This window comes from Stegastes partitus, unplaced genomic scaffold, assembly GCF_000690725.1.
Source record: "Stegastes partitus isolate 25-593 unplaced genomic scaffold, Stegastes_partitus-1.0.2 Scaffold2486, whole genome shotgun sequence".
Classification (NCBI taxonomy): domain Eukaryota; kingdom Metazoa; phylum Chordata; class Actinopteri; family Pomacentridae; genus Stegastes; species Stegastes partitus.
In genome coordinates this window covers 25,235-44,045 of record NW_007580217.1, presented here as the reverse complement: position 1 = coordinate 44,045, position 18,811 = coordinate 25,235, and the positions used below count along the sequence as shown (strand labels likewise).

Below are 18,811 nucleotides of genomic sequence, written 5' to 3'. Positions count from 1 at the left end.
ACTTTGTTGTAGGAAAATTAGTCATTCAGATTAAATGATAGAAAAATAGTTTGTGGCAGCCTGTGAAGATGTCACCGTTTCCATCGTACTGTCTGATGATAACCACAGAAGCAGATCTCAGGTGGTTTAACTCAGAGATGTGATGCGATCTGTGTTTTCCTCCAGGACCTGAACAAGAAGCAGACCCAGAAGGACCTGGAATGTGCCATGTTGCTGCGACACCACGAGTCCACGCAGGAGCTGGAGTTCAGGCAGCTGGGCTCAGTGCAGAGAACCAGAGCCGACCTGATCCGAACGCAGCACCAGACCGAACTGACCAACCAGATGGAGTACAACAAGAGGCGTGAGCAGGAGCTTCGACAGAAACACGCCATGGAGGTCCGGCAGCAGCCCAAGAGCCTCAAGGTACGAAGGAGAGCTCATAACTGAACCTAAAACCTACTGCTGAATGTCTCCTCTGACTGCTTCTGACTCTGTTTCAGTCCAAAGAGCTGCAGATTAAACGCCAGTTCCAGGAGACCTGTAAGATCCAGACCCGCCAGTACAAAGCGCTGAGGAACCACCTGCTGGAGAGCACTCCAAAATCCGACCACAAGGCCGTCCTCAAACGCCTCAAAGAGGAGCAAACACGTAAGCTGGCCATCCTGGCCGAGCAGTACGACCACTCCATCAACGACATGCTGTCCACACAGGCTGTGAGTAAGGCAAGGAAACCACCGCGCACCGCCACCACACCTGGAGCACTGCACCTGAACGCACCATGACACAAACACACAGTGAACACATCACCAACAAAACTGCATGCATCTACAAATGTATGTTACGGTTTCATTTAGTTTTCAGATTAAAGAAAAGGAGAAAATGACGAGTAAAGAATGCAGATTTCAACGGTTCTCTGTTCTTTGAATCCTCAGTTTGTTGTTTCAGCTTTCTGGTATATTTGTCATACAAAGGAGAAATGTTCTTCTTTTGGATCATAAATGGAAAAAACAAGCATTCTGACTGTATGGTTTTGGATACTGTCAACTGTAGGAGGCCTTTTTTATTATTTATTTGTATTCTGATATTGTATAGAACTAAACTATTGATCAGCTTATCTTGATTATTTTCTGGATTAATCAATTACTTATTTTGTCTCTAAAATTCTCAGAGCCCAAGATGATAAATGTCTTTGTTTTGTCCGAAACCCAATAATTTATAGTTTACCATCTAAAAAGAGGAAAGAAACTAGAAAATATTCACATTTAAGAAGCTGAATTTTCCTTAAACAATGACAGAAACAGATAAATTGATTATTAAAATGAATTTAATCGTTAACAGCTCATCGATTAATGATTGCAGCTCAAATGCTATGTTGCCAGAATTCAAAATCTTCCACTGGTGCTTGAAAAATGACTAAAAATATTGACAATTGTAGACTAATTAGCTGCTGATTAACTAGCTAACTGCAGCTGTAGTTGGAATACAAGGAAAAAACTCAATAATAAACACCAGACCAGTGGGACAAAGCTAAATTATTTTAATGATTCAATGTATTTTTTGCAACAACACACTTGAATCAACATTTACCGCTCGTTCATCTACAGTCTGTTTTCAAAGAAACCAGAGAAATGTCAAGACAACATACAGACATAGACACATAGATGTGTTTTTTACTGTTAAATCCAACATCTGTCAGTCTTATTATGTAAAGAAGCAAACTCACAAACATCTGATCAAACTCAACAGACAGTAGATTCAAATGTTCTCTCTACTGATACTGTGTTTTGTTCTCTTTCACCTGCAGCTTCGGCTGGATGAGACTCAGGAGGCCGAGTACCAGGTTCTGAGGATGCAGCTGCAGCAGGAGCTGGAGCTGCTCAACGCCTACCAGAGCAAGATCAAGATCCACACCGACACCCAGCACGAGCGGGAGGTGAAGGACCTGGAGCAGCGGGTGTCGATCCGCCGGGCGCTGCTGGAGCAGAGGGTAGGAGGAGGATGTCAGAAAATGTGTTTCAGATCAGCTGTAGTACCTGGTTGTTCCACCAGGTGGAGCCTCTTACTGTTTACTGCTGTAGCAACTCAAACTACAAGCAGTTCATGTTGGCAAGCAGAGAGCATTCTGGAGGTTTAGCTGGCAACGGGCACCATGACAAGACTTCTGTGGAGGTTAATGAGTTCTGAGTGGAGCTCATGTGTTCAAGACAAACTGGGATCAAGTAGCTTAAAGTTTCTGGATCACGCTGGACTATTTAACTGTATCATGTGTCGGTTCACTTGTGTCCTCTGTACATCATTTATGTTATTGATTAATTCATTCTGGATTGATAACACGTTGATCAATTTTAAAAAGCTATTTAAAAAAAACAAGCATCCCTAAGGTCCTGTCACAAAGTATGTCTCAGCATCAGGCTGAGTTTAAGGCTGATACCGATCTGTTAAGTAATGCTTTGTTACGATCTTTGTGATCGGATCAGGACATCCCTCGTCCCCGGTGCTGACACTGCGTCTGTTGTCTTTCAGATTGAGGAGGAGATGCTCTCCCTGCAGAACGAACGCTCGGAACGAATCCGGACTTTGCTGGAGCGTCAGGCTCACGAGATCGAGGCGTTTGACTCGGAGAGCATGCGTCTGGGCTTCAGCAACATGGCGCTGTCCGGCATCCCGGCCGAGGCCTTCAACCAGGGCTATCCGACCCCCAGCCCGTCCTCGGGCTCCAGCGGCTGGCCGTCGAGACCCGTCCCGCGATCCGGCAGCCACTGGAGCCACAGTGTACAGAACTCGGTGGCGACTCCGTCCTGGCGCAGTCAGAACCACGGTGGCGGCGGCTTCAGCCGGGCCGAGTCCATCGCCTCCTCCCACGGCCTCGGCAGGGACAGTGAGCTGATTAAGACCGGCAGGGTTCACTCTTCCTCGTCCTCCTCGTCCTCCTCGTCCTCCCACCACCAGCAGCACTACCTCCCCCAGCACTACCAGCACCACCAGAGCACTCCGCAGCTCTACCGCGACTCCCACGACTCCAGGGAGCGCGAGCGGGCCCGAGAGTGGGTGGGCGGAGGAGGCCACTACTCCCATCACTCCCAGGGCCACCACCATCACCTCTCCTCCCACGCCTCCTCCCAGTCCCTGGCTCTGCTGCCTCCCCCGCCGCCGCCTCCCCCCATCTCCCTCTCCTCTTCCTCCCCTCCCTCCTCCGCCTCCTCGTCGTCGTCATCACAGGGAGGCTACGGCGGCGGCGGCCTGAGTGTCCGGGGTCCCAGCCTGATGGCGCTCAGGAACAGCCCCCAGCCGCTGAGGAGGACGGCGTCCGGCGGTCCGGGCGGCGGCAGCGACGGCGGTTTGAGCCGGAGCACATCGGTCACCTCCCACATCTCCAACGGATCCCACCTCTCCTACTCCTGAAGGCCTCCTTCACTGAGGAAACTACAGGGCTACGAGCTGATTCCAATACAGGAGCAGTTCAGAGAGGGAGGGAGGGAGGGAGCGGTTAGTTTTTACTTTTTAGATTTTAAAACGTGAATAATTTCATTCTTTGAAAAACACACACAAATACCCTTATTTTAAGCGTATGTTTTAAGATCTCCTTGCTGGAAGTGTGCAGGGATGTTCAGCTGCAGGAAAAGAAAGAGAGGACGCCTTCAGGGCTGCAGCGGTGTATGGCAAGTCAGCTTCACATTTAATAGCTGCAAATGTCTAATTCAGTTCGTCAAAGAGATCATCTGCAGCTAAAGTATGACGAATTGTAATTATCTGTCTCGTCATAATCTGCTTCACAATTTTAAACATCCTGAATAAACTTAATTTAGATATCCTAAATGAGGTTTTTAGATATCTTACATTAAGGTTGAACTAATTGAAGGGAGGTGTTTTAAATTTGTTAACAACCAGCCGGAGTGATGCTGATTTGAGGGACTGCATTGTGCGATAACTGGTTTCTGTCATTTTGACTGTTCAAAACTGAGTCACGGATATTTTCAGATGTCGTTTTGAATAGTCAGAATGATGCTACAGATATCTGGAATCAGCCTCTGACTAATCACAGTCCAGTATCTAAAGTAACGCTGCAGATGTGGGTCATTTTAAAACTTAGCGCCTGGCGAGGGATGTCGAGAGTGCAATGCAAGTTTCTGATGAGTGGTGTGATTATTTTGTCTCTGGCTGTAGTTTCACTGGTCAGAATGACATTGTTAATGTCTGTATTTTAAAGATAGTCACACTTAGCTAACAGCTCGCAATGACGTTAAACCATCTGTTGAGGGATGTCAGTGCTGTTGCGTTTTCAGCCAAAACCGAACTACAAGCATCTCCGTATTGTTTCGGCCGGTCAGGCTGATGTTGTCATTTTAGCTCCGACATCAACTTCAGCTATTAAATGTCAAAGCGGCTTGCCATAGCAGGAGTGTTTTAAAACCCTGAGTTGCACAGGAGCAGAGATATAATCAGAAAAAAATAAGACGTGAAAATGAGCCATGTGTTGCGAAGTGAACAAGTCGAACCATCCGGGGGGAAAAAAACAAAAAAACAAAAACTTGTTTGCTTTGTAGCCTCCATTGCACAGTGTTGAGGGTTTAGACGGACTCGCCTGTCGGATCAGGTGTTCAGAGTCGCAGCAGGTTTCTTTTTTCTTTTGTTTTGTATCGAACTGAGCGACAGTTGTGGAGCTTCCACTTGGCTAGCGGTGCTTTAAAAACCACTGTAACTATGTAAATAACGCTAAAATTGTAAACCCGGTTTTTGATTTCTGAGTGTTTCATAGCTGGGGGGGGAGGGGAGGGGGAGGAGTCGACCAAGGGAAGATTTCTTGAAAACACAATTCTTTTACTCGTAGTGATAAGATTCTGTATATGACAATAAAAAAAAAACAACACACACACTGCCATCTTTCTGTTGGGCTGCAGAGAAACTCTACCACTGCCCTCTGATCTTCTTAAAGGAACCGTTGGAAACTTTGGGAGCGTTTACAGTCAGAATTAGATTCAATCGACGAGTTCACGACAGAAGTAGCTCCGAGTTTTATTTAGCTTAGCGCTGATGCTAAAAGCAGCTTCCAACAGCTTCACATGGACGAGATCTGTGTGCGGAGACAAACTGTGAGTGGGAAGGCAGCAGCAGCAGCCCACCAAACATGACATTTATATACAACTAGAAGAACGCTGCTTGTTCTTAGACTTCAGCTTCATTTGAACTCTTTCAGTTTTTGCTCACTGGTTGTGTTTACTACAGTATCACACTTTCACAATTAATAACAGCTTTTACAAGTTAAGGCACCAAAAACATCACAGTTGAGGTTCAAATACTTTCAATACCTGATTGAAGCCTTTGTGATGGAAAAACTATTAAATTAATGGAAAAGATGTGTTGACTAGAAACATGTTTGTGATCCTTCACAAACAAACATAATCCATTAGAAAATACACGAAACTAAAAGAGAAAACTCTGCTGGTACATCCCATAATATTGATGCCAACGTGGGTCAGAGATTTTTCTTACAGAACCCAGATTTAGCGTTTTAGAACTCAGATGGTAGAAACCGACAGGTTGTTCATTTCCTAAAAAGATACTGATATAAATGGAGTTTTTACAATATTCTGGTGGATGAATCGTAGCAACTGGACTTGTTTGAGTTCCTTGAAGACGTTCCACCTCTCATCCAAGAGGCTTCATCACTTCTGACAGACTAGTTGGGAGTTCCAGATACTGATATCCTTAAGGATCCATTACCACCTGAGTGTTGGTTTCAATTGGAAGTTTGTTGCTCCTCCCACTCGTTATGTTAGTCGTTAGTGCTCCCGCTGCCACAACGGGGTTCATTAGGGTCTTTTGTGGCTATAGGTGTGAATGTGGTTTCATCTTCCTGGGGAGAGATCTTAGGACTGAATTGTGGACTGAAACCGAAACGTCTTCAAGGAACTCAAGCAAGTCCAGTTGCTACGATTGAACTACCAGAATAGTGTAAAAACTCGAAAGTGGACAAACTGTTGGTTTCGACCATCTGAGTTCTAAAAGGCTAAATCTGGTTTCTGTAAGAAAAATCTCCGACCCACTTTGGCATCAATATTATGGGATGTACCAGCAGAGTTTTCTCTTTTAGTTTTGTGTATTTTCTAATGGATTCTGTTTGTTTGTGAAGGATCACAAACATGTTTCTTCAAGGAACTCAAGCAAGTCCAGTTGCTATGATTAATCTACAAGAATTACCATAACCTGGATGACTGAGAATAATCTTCACAATTTACAATAATTTTGTCATCAAATCTTTTTTTTTAGGGACGTATTTAGTCCTGTCTGGTTACTTTATTTAGACTTAAAGCTGCAGCACGTTTTGTTGATGTGATAGAAGAACAGTTTCCCACCAATTTGTCGTCTAGTTCTGCATTTATTTTCATTTTAAACACAAATATTCTGAATTTTACATCGCATTTTTTTGCAAAATTATTTCAGTTTAGAGAAAATTGAGGAACTTCTTGTTTAAGTTGTGCGTAAGAGCAGATTGATGTAAAAAAAAACAAAAGAGATTCGAAGCTGTTGGGAGATGATTTTAACATTTTTAACTGTTTTCATGCTAAGCTAACCCGAGTCCGCGCTGAAGTCACCGTCTGACTGCGATAAATCACAAACCTCCCCCGACGTTCCTTCGACCGGATGCTGCCACAGAGTGTTTTAGCACTAAAATCTGCGATCTGAACGTGTGTTTGAGTGTTTGTGAGTGTGTGTGTGTGTGCAGCTTAGAAATCACCCGTTTTCCCCACAAGTCTGCATCTGTAGATAAGATGTGCATTATTACAAATTAGTACAACTCAGTGCATGGAACTCGTGTACAGGCGGCATTTGTATGAATAAACATGCACACTACTTATTTATATAAATGCATATAAATGTAAGATACCTGTAAATGTAGCAGGTATAATACTGAAGATTGTTCACTGTCCAAACACTTTGACTTGCATTGTACTTACCAGTGTACATAGAAGCACTAACTCTGAGACTGTGTTAGAGTAATAATAATGATTATTTTGTCACGTGAGTTAAGCCGATTTGTACTAGATGCAGACAAATAGAAGCTATCATTATTATTACTACTACTGCGGTTGGAATATTTATGTTGTAATGCTAATTTTTAAGTTTTTAAAATTGTAATTGCCAATTTTGACCACTAGGTGGGGGAATAAGCGCAATGTTACTGTGATAGAGCTATAAAAAAAAAAAATTTAAAAACATATTAATGTTTCTAAGGAGGACAAAAAAAAGGACTACCTTTCCCAGCATTCCTGTCGAGGTCTCAGGGTGGGAGTCTCCAGTTCTGGGCAGGGCTGCGTTTTTATTTTTTATTTTTGAGCCAGTATTAAAACGTGGAGTCGACATTTCCGGATTCTTTCACTACATTTGGTGCCATGTTTTTATTATTTTGATTTTATAATTTCGCACTCTTTAATGTGCGAAGGACTTTCCCCCCTCCCCAAAAAAAACAAAAAACACTGTAACCTGCAAAATATGGAGCCCAAAAAGTGTTCAGTATTGGAGAAAATAATCAGATGAATAAATTGTGTAAGTTCCACCGAAACTCCAAGAAATAATTTACGAAATTGTTAAAAATCAACTCATTAGAATGAAATATTATTTTATGATTATTTTCACAGCAGCAATTTAATTTATATTTTTTGTTGTTTTTTTTTTTACGACTGTTTTTATTTTTGTTACAGCGTTGTAGTCCCCTTTATTTTATCGTTTCTTTTTGTCTGATGTCGGTCATGAAAAGTGACATAAAATAATAACACAATGAGCTGGAAGTTTGAAATTTAAGTCGTAAAAATTGAGGTACAGGAAATTTTCAAAAAATTCTACGAGTCAAAATTGACAAAATTGGATGTTAGAAAATGGAAAATGTTACATAAAAGTGACAGGACATTTAAAAACTTTAATGAAACGTGACTAAATTTCACATTAGAAGTAAACAACTGTGGCTAGTCAGAACGCTTATTCCAGATTTCCTGCAACAGGTACTTAAAAGTGACCCAAAAAAGCCATCATTACATAGTAACATTATATTAGAAACAATATAATTTAATATTTCGCAGTAATGAGTTGATTTTAAATCTACAAATTGTTTCACGTCTTGAGTTTTGCGCAGTTTGTTCGTATGATTATTTTTTCCTGCAGTTGCTTTAGTGTTGGTGTAATATTGGCCTCTTTGGGACTCCGTACACGAACTCCACTCTGTGTTTTGATTTGCACAGTCCGAATGGGTAGAAAATCACCGACCTCCGCGCAATCGGATGCTGTCTTTAGTTGTCATGTCTACCTCATTTGCACTGATAGTAGAAGAATGTTTGGGTGGATTTTAAAGGAAAAAAAACAACAACAACAACATATGTTTTCTTGGCTTTTTCTTTTTGTTTCCTTCTCATTTTTGTGCAAATGTGGACAAAAGAGATGATGAATGAGAGCAGGAGGATGAACTGACGGTGTTCGGAGTGGAAGCTGTACAGATTTTAGTTTCTGATTTCTCTCCGCTGACATGCTGGACTTTAAAGACAAACAGTGGGTGGAAACAAGTCGACAAACAAACTGACTGTAGATGGTGGAAGCGTTTGTTGGGAATCTGCTGGCCGGTGGATGAACTGTTCAACACGTGAGATTTCATTTTGCCAACTTTGATTTTTCTCTTTTTAAATATTTTATGTTGAAATGCTGACCATTCCTTAAGTGTTATTTTTTTTTTTTGCCAATTAAAGCTGCACTCTGGAAGTTAAAGTCACACTTTATTTCTACTTTCTGAAACACTTTTGTAATAGATTGTGAGCAGTTTTCTGTGTTTTGGGAAATGTTCATGTTTGCCGCCTTCTCCAGAGTTAATGGGGGGAAAAAAAATGTCAGAAAACTGTGAAAAATGTCGGTTCAAAGCGATGTTTTGATATTCAGAGCTCAAATAATTCTTCATTTAAGTCATTTTTCAAGCAGAAATATCAAATATTCTCCTGTTCACATCTCTAATGTAAGAATTTTCTTTCTTGATATCTCACAAAATTGATTTTCTTTGTTTTTATTTTACAACAAAGAGTCTCACTGTTATTGCAAGTACGGAATTCAAACAGTGCCCATATTAGTAGTATTATTTTTAAAAACTAAACATTCATAATTAAGCATATAGTTAAAAATATAAACAATGCAAAAATGTGGGGTTTTTTTCCACTTTGTTGTATTTTTTTTTGGACGAAAGCAGTGTTTTCGAGGCCTATTTTCATTTCATAGTTGCGTTTTCTTCCACAGTTCCTTTCATTTCATGACACTTCCATGAAGTTTTATTTTTGTTATTTTATGATGCTGCTCTTTTGTATGAACAAATGCCAATTTAGATGTGGAAAAAATAATATTTTATAGTCACAACAATCCAGTAATTAAAGAATCTGCTAATCGATCAGATAATAAAAATAATCAATAGCTGGAGCCTTGGATATTCAGTTTAAAATGTCCAAAAAAAAAACAATCAAAGCTGCAAGTTTTTTGGATTTAAAGCTTGAAAAATGACTAAAACTGCTTGACTGACGAAAATACTTCTCTTAGCTGTGAATGTCATTGTTTGACTAATATTTTCAGCTCTGGTTCACTAATTTTTCACATTTTTGTCATTTGAGAGCGAAAAATGTTCTGCAAGTGTCCGTTTGTGGTGCGTTCAAGGACAGTCGGACATCTGAGAAATGACGCCGTTCAAAGATGTTTGTTACAAATGTTTCAGGAGTCGACGGCAAACGAGAAAATTTCCCAAAACTGTTCTTGTAATTCGATATTAGCTGGTTTCTGTTCAGGTTCACATGGTGCAGTTTTATAAACAAACAAAAACAAAACCCTGAATGATGATGTTGTTTGTGGCCAGCAGGTAGAAACTGACTGGAGCAGCTGTGATGATGATGATGATGGTGGTGATGATGATGATGGAGGATTCTGCTGTAGTGAGAGTCAGTGTTTGTGTGCAGGTTGTGAGTCTCGGACGTGTTTTTTGCAGCAGGAGTTTAAAATGTTTCAGGTTCGGAGCGTTGAAAAAAACGAGTTGTACAGAAACGTAACAAAATAATTTTGGAGAAATAAAAGAACAAAAACAGAAGTGTTGCTGCGTTTTTATTCTCTCTGGGCTTTGTTAACATTTGTGGGTTAAAAAAAAAAAGGTTTATTAAACTCAGCTTTGGGACAGAATCATTGAATTTTAGCAGCCTTACACTGATGTGCACTGTAAAAAATACAAATCTGTAAAAAATGGTGTAATCCTAAAACGTTTTAAAATGGTGATAATTACAGCAAATATGTGTAAAATTATGATATTTCATAGCAGATGATAGCAGATTTAAACACTGTAAAATTAATGGAAGTTTGCAATCGTTAAAGAAGGAATTATCATTTATAGATTTACTGATTTACAGTTTTGGCCTAAATTCTTATGTTAATTTTTTTCAATTTTATTTTTTCCTAATATTCATAAGTTGTTGTTTTTTTCAAATAATGGCAAATATATGTAAAATAGTATTTGTAGCTGATTTAAAAACGGTTGAACAGTGTGATTTTAGCATTAAAACAACAAATGACACAGTTTTAGCCCCTTTTTTGTTGCTTATTAGTTAGTTATTGTCTGTAATTTTATATATCGGGGAAAAAATGTAACTAAACGAAAAAATCTGCAAATCACAGTCGTTGTTTTTACAGTGTACTCTACGTAAGGATTTAACTGTGTTGATGTAATTCTCCAATTGGCCTGCGGAGGGCAGCAGACTGCCGCTACTGACTCCAGTCTGCCGTAAATCTCAGCCAAAGAAGAAGAAGCGCCGCCGCTCGGAGGAAATCATCGTTTTAACCGAATTGAAACGAACTGCCGAGTTTCTCCTTCGTATAACCCCGGTAATACATCCAGCAAACCGACCCGGTTCGACCAGAACACGCTCCGCACTCCGTCATGGCGCAGGAGAACATTTTCCTCTTCGTTCCTAATTTAATAGGTGAGTTTTTATCGTCTCCGCTCTGACATGTAGCTAGCTTAGCTTTAGCCTTCCGTACGTTAGAGTGGATGCTGCTGAGAGACGCTCAGACCAGACTGCATTCAAAAAGTGTCACATTTAGGGAATGTCGCAACTGTCGTAATTTCTGGTTTAGACTGGAAAAAATAACCAACTGTGCAAATTAAACCAAGCCGACAGATACACGAGATATGAATCATTAGAATAACACTGAATTTATGCGTTTAACTCAGTTTTTGTTTCGTTAGTTTCGATTTAATGGAAACTTTCAGGCCTCTGAAATCGCTGAAAAATGAAAACATCTACAGATCTGCGTGTTTCAGTCGTTTTCCAGGCAGAAACAGTAAAAAGAAATTAAAATATTCTATGATTTCAGCCTCTCAGATGTTTTATTTGCCATATGCTATTGTAAAATGAAGATTTTGAGAGTTTGATTGAACAAAATTCGACATTTAAATGAAGTTGTGATTCATTTTCAAGTACATTTAAACATTTCAGAGTAAACTGTCCAAGAATTAATCAGCAGGTTAGTCGATAATGACAGATGATTAGGATTTTACATAAAAACCTTATCAGGAAATTTAACTGAAAAATGAAAAAGATATTTTCTTAAAATTCCTTTTAAGGTTTTTGATTGTAAAATCTTAGGTTTTTTTATATACATAAAACTAGATGCTATAACTGTCAAATCAATGGAGTGTAGTTAAAACTACAAAATGTGAAACTTTATAAAGTAGAAATAGAGAAAACAGAAATACTTTAGCATATTTTTAGTTATTTTTTTAAATGTATCACGTGTAAATTATATTGCTTTTCTATCAGGCGCTGCATTTATTCTCATGTTTTGTAGTTTTTTTCTTGATGATGTTGTGATGCTGATGTTGTGTTTCTGACCGGTCGTTGTGTTCTGTCGGTTCAGGTTACGCCCGTGTGGTTCTGGCCCTGCTGGCCTTCTACCTGATGCCCTGCTGTCCATGGCCCGCCGTCTTCTGCTACCTGCTCAGCGCTCTGCTAGACGCCTTCGATGGCCACGCTGCCCGAGCCCTCAACCAGTGTGCGTATTTGCAGGTTTTATTGGTTTTATTACTTCTTTCTGAATAATTAACTGGGTCAACTGGTTTGGTTCCATCAGGTCCAGTAACAGTACTCGGTGTGTCAGGGTTCAGTTATTTGTACTGAAGTTTTTTGGTATGGGTCTTTCAAGTAGGAACACGTACCTAATAGTCCCATGTACTGACTGCAAACACTCAAACCAGACTCCATTCATAAAGCGACAAATTTAGGAAATGTGGTTATATCTGGCCTTTCTTTGTTTGAGCGTGAAAAATTTGATTATAGCACTGAGCAACATTTTCCATTTCTTTCCTAATTTAATCAGTAAGTTTTTAGCATCTCCACTAACATACAGTGAGCTTAGTTTAGCCTCCAGTACATTAGAATAGATGCTGCTGGAAGACGCTCACACCAGACTCTATTCAAAAAGTGCCCAATTTAAGGAATGTAGTCGACTGTTGATTTTTTTTTTTCTGGTTTTACTGAGGAGATTAAACCAAGCCGAACGATAAAAAGGAATAAAAATCATAAGAACACTGAATTTAAAGAATTTTCTCCAGTTTTTGCTTCGTTAGTCATGATTTATTGGAAACTTGTTGTTCCAGGATCAGGATTAAATCATAATAACAACAATTTAGTCATAATTTTTCATCAGTACTGACTGAACTGAGCTGCAGCTGATTAACAGAATGTTGTTGTGCTGCTATTTTCGGCTTCTTCACAGTAAAATCTTTGTTTTTATTGTTTATTTAAACAAAGATCATATTTAATATTTGCAGTTTTCATCTTTTCGGGTCAAACTTTATTTGTGCCGTAGCTTTAGTGTTTCACACAACGGATGAAGAAGATTAGAAAGACAATAAAATGATAAAATCTAGAAATGTCTTCAGTGTGGCGGTTTGATGATTTTATTTTTTTCATGTGACTAAAGGAGACATTAAAACACTCCTGCTAACAATTTTTTATGTTTTCAAATTAATTGGGGCATTAACATGAATATTTGTACAATTTCTGTGTTTTTATTGTTTTGTGTTGAACTCTGAAGACTTTATTTTATAAGATAAGGCTTCAGATTGATGATCAATGAACCTCCACAGGGCGTGTTTTTCCCTCAGACTGACCTGACAGGACTTTTCTATTTTCTATCAGCCACTAAGTTTGGAGCGATGATGGACATGCTGACGGATCGATGTGCCACCATGTGTCTGCTGGTCAACCTGTCGCTGCTCTACCCTTCATACACCTTCCTGTTCCAGATCAGCATGTGTCTGGACATCGCCAGCCACTGGCTCCACCTGCACAGGTGAGTGTTTGGCTTCGTCGGGCTGCAGGAGGAGCTTCTCTCCAGCATTGAGTCAGTGAACCCTCCAGATGAACGTTCATGTGAGCGTCATGAGGAGGGCGAGGCAGATCTGATTTTCTGCTCTGTGGTGATGAAAGGAAACGAGATCAGACTGTTTCAGAGTCTTGGTCTTTGACAGCATTTGAAGTCCAACCTGCTGTTTTCTTTTCATTCACTTTCAAATGTGACAAAAATCTTGAACTTTTTGTTGCATATTTGTTTGAAAAATTGCTCAAACTACTAATTTTCTTTAATGTAAGATTATTCAACTGGCAGCTTTAAAAAATAGTGAATCATTTTAATCTGATATCGCTCTGACTGACCAGCTGAAAGGCACTGTTTCTAACCTGGTAAAACTGCAACTGATGAGTTTTTTTTATCATTGATTAATCTCTCATTTATTTTCTGGATGAATTAATCAGCTGGTTGGTCTTTAAAATGTTGAAAATGTGGATCAGTGTTTCCTCAAATGTCCTGGTTTTGTCCAAAGATATTCAGTTTGCTGTCATAGAGGAGGAAAGAAAATATTCACATTGACAGCAATCAGAGAATGGTCAACAATTTAATAGTTGACGAACTGTTTCAGTTCCAATTAAAAGCATGATTTTTACTTTATTACTGTAAATCAAATGGGAGAGTTTGGCGCTTAGAGAACAAAGAAATTCAGCTTTGTATTCTGGTATTCATGAAATAATTTAATATCTTAAAATGTTCATGTTACTTTAAGGTGTTCTGTCTATATTATTTTAATAATTATTATGACTTAATCAGTTTTGTGCTTCATTAATGCTTCCATATTAGCATTTTAAATCAAAAAAGTACTCTGTTATGTTGGCCGGAGACTGTTTTGCTAGTGAAGAATGATTATATTCCATTATTGTCCTCATGTTTTTGCTCCTTTAATACCAAAAATGTAACCGTAGCTTTACGCCTTAGCGTGATTAGGTTCATTTTGTCTACTCTGATTGTAGGTATAAGGTTTCTTTTTATATCAGACAATGAGTATTTCTAAGTAGGAGCTGTTTGTACCTTGACATGTTTCGACTGTCACTTCAGTCTTCCTCAGAAACGTCACTGACATCTGTGGTGACGTGTCTTTATCAGCTGGTGGCTTCCTGGAGGCGTGACCCGCCTGGCAATCTGTCAGATTTGCCCGACGGGCCACGACTCCTGATTTCTATGGCCTCCTTGATCCTGCATTTAAATTTGTTGCTCTCCGATGTGATGATCTTCACTGGATCAAGGAGGTCATTGAAATCAGGAGGCAAGCCAAAGACACCATGAACCACGATGAGGGGGCATTCATGCTGTCCCACACATGGGACACTCTCCTGCAGAGACCACCAGGCAGCAGGAGGCGCGGCCCGTCGGGTAAATCTGACAGATTGCCAGGTGGGTCACGCCTCCAGGAAACCACCAGCTGATAAAAACACGTCACCACAGACGTCAGTGATGTTTCTGAGGAAGACTGAAGTGACAGTCGAAACATGTTAAGGTACAAACAGCTCCTACTTAACTTCACCTTGTTAGTATCAAGATTAGACTCTTTATGAAGTAAAACATTACTCAGATGGGCGCCCCTATAGATCACCTAGTTGAGCGGGTGGCCCATGAACAGGGGCTTTAGTTCTCTCCCCTTTCTTCTCCCCCCTTCCCTGTCTCTCTACTGCTCTACAAAAAGGCAAAAGCCTAAAAAATATGTTGAAAAAAAAAAATTACTCAAAATGAATCCACTTAATTTTTATATTTGATTCATGCAAAAATTAATATTCCAGTTAAAATTGTGACTCAAATCGGAACATTTGCCTATATATGTACATATTTTTATATTTGAAACTTTAAATCATGAATCGACATAAATTCTCTGAGGTTTAGTCTTTTGTAATAAAACTTTGTTGGTACCACAGATATTCTGCAACACTGACATAATGGCTCCGCGGTTAAAAGACGCTTCATCTCCTCTATTTCAGCTCTACGATAAAAGGATCATCGAGTCACAAGACCATCGACCTCTCCGGTAACCCCGTCCTCAGGATCTACTACACCTCCAAGGTCAGCTGGGGCGCCGCATTTTAAATCTGTTCGTGTAAAATTGAAAGTAAAAGCAACTGAATGAAGTTTGTGTCTCCTGCAGCCGGTGCTGTTCGTGATGTGCGCCGGAAACGAACTCTTCTTCTGTCTGCTTTACCTTCTGCATTACATCGAGGAACCTGCGGGTAAGAGTTCATCCACGGAGCTGCTTCCTCTTCGTCTAAACAACATGTCGGAGCTTCAGCTGATTGAAAACAGGCAGCAGGTTGAGGTGCAGATAGCGGTTAGTTAAAAACTGCCTTCATCTGCCCCATTAATCTGAGGAAATCTCTGTTTTTTTAACCATTATGTTGAGGGAAAATAATAAAGGAAGAGTTGGGCAGAGATGTTCTGCAGCTTGAACAAAGTGCGTTGAACTTGTGTGGGTTTGCTGTACATTGGTTTGTATCAGCTTCAGTCTTCTGGCAGTTATTTAACCTTTTATTTACATAATAAACATCAAACTGTTTGTTCTCAGATATGCAGTTAAAAAAAATCTATTGAGCGGTCTGGAAATCTGAGCCTAGAAAAGTTTAAAGTGGAAAATATGGAAGAAGCCTGAAGCAGATGGAACATAAACTGAAGTTTCTAGTGTAGAAAATAAACGAAACCGGCCTGTTTTTCTTTTGTTGTCACAACATTTTTACAGAAAATGTCACGTCTCTGTTGCAAAATATTAGTCGATTTAGTAAAACAGAAGGTGAGTCAGCGTGTAAATGTTCAACTGTGCTGGCTGTGTTTGTGCTGCAGCGTGGCTCTACTGGCTGCAGGGACTCTGTGGAACCATCTGCCTGCTCAAGTCCGGCATCAGTCTGCTGCACCTCATCACCGCCTCGCAGAACATGGCCGCCATGGACGCCGCCGAGCGAGAGAAGGGCGCCAAGACGCAGTGAGAGGTCAGGAGGAGGCTGGACGGCAGCAAACCCACCATGTTGTGTTTTTTTTTTTTATTTATTCTGATGCTCTGAAGGGGAAACGGTTGATGTGAGCTGACAAGACGTGAAGTTTGTCAAAGAAAGAAAAGACGATTTGTGACCAAACATGAGAAAATTCCACATAAGGGCAGGAGAGTTTACCAGAGTTCACCGTTCATGTTTCTGAGCTCTGATTCATTTTACAAGCAAACAGCGATGATTTCTGTCAGGAAATAATAATAACAGCAGCACATATATGACATGATGTTCTGCTGCATTTATGGGCTGTTAGTGTCCCAGTTTGTGACTCTTCTGTATTATTATTATTACATTTAGGCCACAGATTTGTCCATTTATGCCTCACTTGTCTGTATTAATGTTATTTTCCATTAGAGCTGAAACAACCAGTCGATTAATAATTGATTAATTGGCAAAAAAAAATAAAAATGTCTTTCAGTGTCTGGTTGCAGCTTCACAGTGAACTGTGCAACATGAACATTCTGTCATTTTAACGACCAGACTGTGACGAATTCGACCTGTAAGTAGCTAATAATTAATTTGATTTATACTATGTTGGTTTTAGAGCTGTTGTTCCTGGTAGGTTTTTAAAACCTTAATCCAACTAACATGACACAACATAACACATCGTGCACAACTTCTAATTAAACAGCAGGACTTAATTCCGATTCATTCTGATTTAATTTGACACAGAAAGTCTGAACCTGACGTGAAATCAACAGTCTGCTTGTAAAATGTAAAGTGTAGGAGCTCAGAAGATGTGAGCAGGCCGACGCCGCGTTTTCACATCATTTTATTTCCAAAAATCCATTTTTTGTGTGTGTGAAGCTGCTCGTGTTTTTATTAGCCAGCTGTTAATTCATCTGCTGCCTGAAGAGACGCAAGAAGACGACAATCAAACCGACGCAGATATCAGATTCGTTTAGAAAAGAGGCAGACGCTAAAAATGACAGCTGGATATTTAGAATACGTTTCTCACACATCTGACAGAGAGAGATTTGTTGGAAGGCGTCGCTTCAGTCTCAGAAAAGGAAGATCAACGTTTATTGATCTTACCGAGTGCCAACAGTGTTTTGATGCTCTTGGTGGGATTTCTCCCGGTTTACTGTACATTTAGGAGTCACACATTTATGAAATCTTCTCTGAGCTTCACTCCTTCTGATACGGCACTGTTCATTCCTCAGTCAGTGCTGATAAAATTCTTTGCAGATCAGTTATTAATCAGATCCTGGTTATATATATATCAGTCGTTAGACAACCTACAGAAAAATCATCTGTAACTTTTTTATTTTAGCATTTTCAAGGAAAAAATGCCCCAAATGTGCTAAAAACTTGCTCGTCTTTTTGTCTCACATGATGTAAAGTTAAATATGTTTGGACAAAACAGGACATGTGGAAAGCATTTTGAAGCTATTTTGGAAGTTTTACGGACCAAATGATTAACCGAGAGCATAAATCACATCGATAAACATCTGGATGTCGTTTCCAAAAGCTCAAACAATCCAGGATTTTCTCGATGGATTGAGGAGCAAACAAAACCCGACAAACCACCGGCTTCTAACTAACCTATAAAACAACTGTTTAAAAAAACACCCATATTATAATAAGACATTTTTATCTATTATTATTCACATCTACAGCTCCATCTATTCGCTTCACCTGTGTCACACTGTAACTAGAACATGAATACTTGCAAGAGTTGGAGAATATAGCGCATTAATCACCTAAATTGGAGATCCAGCAGGTTGAAACAAGCACAATGATCCTTTAAAACCATAAGTTTGATCTAAAAGCACCTCATAAATGGTGACTTACTAGAAACCTCGTCCTGCTTCATTTCCTGCATCCAGACAGTCAGCATAAAAACATACTTAAACAAAAATATCCACCTTTATTCCTTATTTGTTTAGTTTTTATTCATCTTTTTGGAACCTGTGTCCCTGAAATCGACCAAACAAACTGCAGCTTTCACTCCGTTAATGCAGACGACGTCCTCTTGTTCTTATTAAAGACAAGAACTTGAAATATTCCTCTCGTCACATCCGAGCCACTTTTTTTTTTCTCTCTCTCTTTTCTGTTGTTGTAGTTTGTTCTGAAGATTCCTGCTGATGTTTTGGTGTTAAACGGTGATTGAAGCTGGAGGGATTTGGGAGCTTTTTTTGAACTGAGCACTGTTGTTTATTAGCGGTAGAGGGGGTTTGATTATTATTATTATTTTAGAGGACATAGAAATGATAAGAAGTTATGCAGGTCATACGTTTGTCTCACCAAGTATTACCGTTTGTGGTTTGTAGTCACTGACTGCTGCTGTAAAGCCAAGTGTCCATGCAGAATGTGTGTGTGTGAACAAATACTGTTTTTCATGGAGCTTATTTCCTAGAATGTATTATTATAAAGTATATAGATATATATATATATCTCTACGTGAAAGC

At 39.7% G+C, this 18,811-nt stretch overlaps 2 protein-coding genes across 2 annotated transcripts; both read left to right on the top strand.

Moving 5' to 3' along the window:
* Positions 1 to 108: 108 nt before the first annotated feature.
* LOC103375161 (serine/threonine-protein kinase TAO2-like) lies at positions 109 to 5,445 on the top strand (the record flags this gene model as incomplete). Its single annotated transcript, XM_008305367.1, has 4 exons — positions 109 to 405; positions 483 to 704; positions 1,787 to 1,969; positions 2,506 to 5,445. Coding segments are annotated over 4 exons (1,581 nt in total), but the record flags the coding sequence as incomplete, so codon positions are not given.
* A 5,340-nt stretch (positions 5,446 to 10,785) lies between these two features.
* On the top strand, positions 10,786 to 18,351 carry LOC103375158 (CDP-diacylglycerol--inositol 3-phosphatidyltransferase-like). The gene is made up of 6 exons (XM_008305365.1): positions 10,786 to 10,964; positions 11,902 to 12,036; positions 13,185 to 13,338; positions 15,348 to 15,429; positions 15,512 to 15,593; positions 16,198 to 18,351. Exons 1-6 carry the CDS (start codon positions 10,922 to 10,924, stop codon positions 16,338 to 16,340), a joined length of 639 nt encoding a protein of 212 aa, XP_008303587.1. The 5' UTR covers positions 10,786 to 10,921; the 3' UTR covers positions 16,341 to 18,351.
* Positions 18,352 to 18,811: the final 460 nt, after the last annotated feature.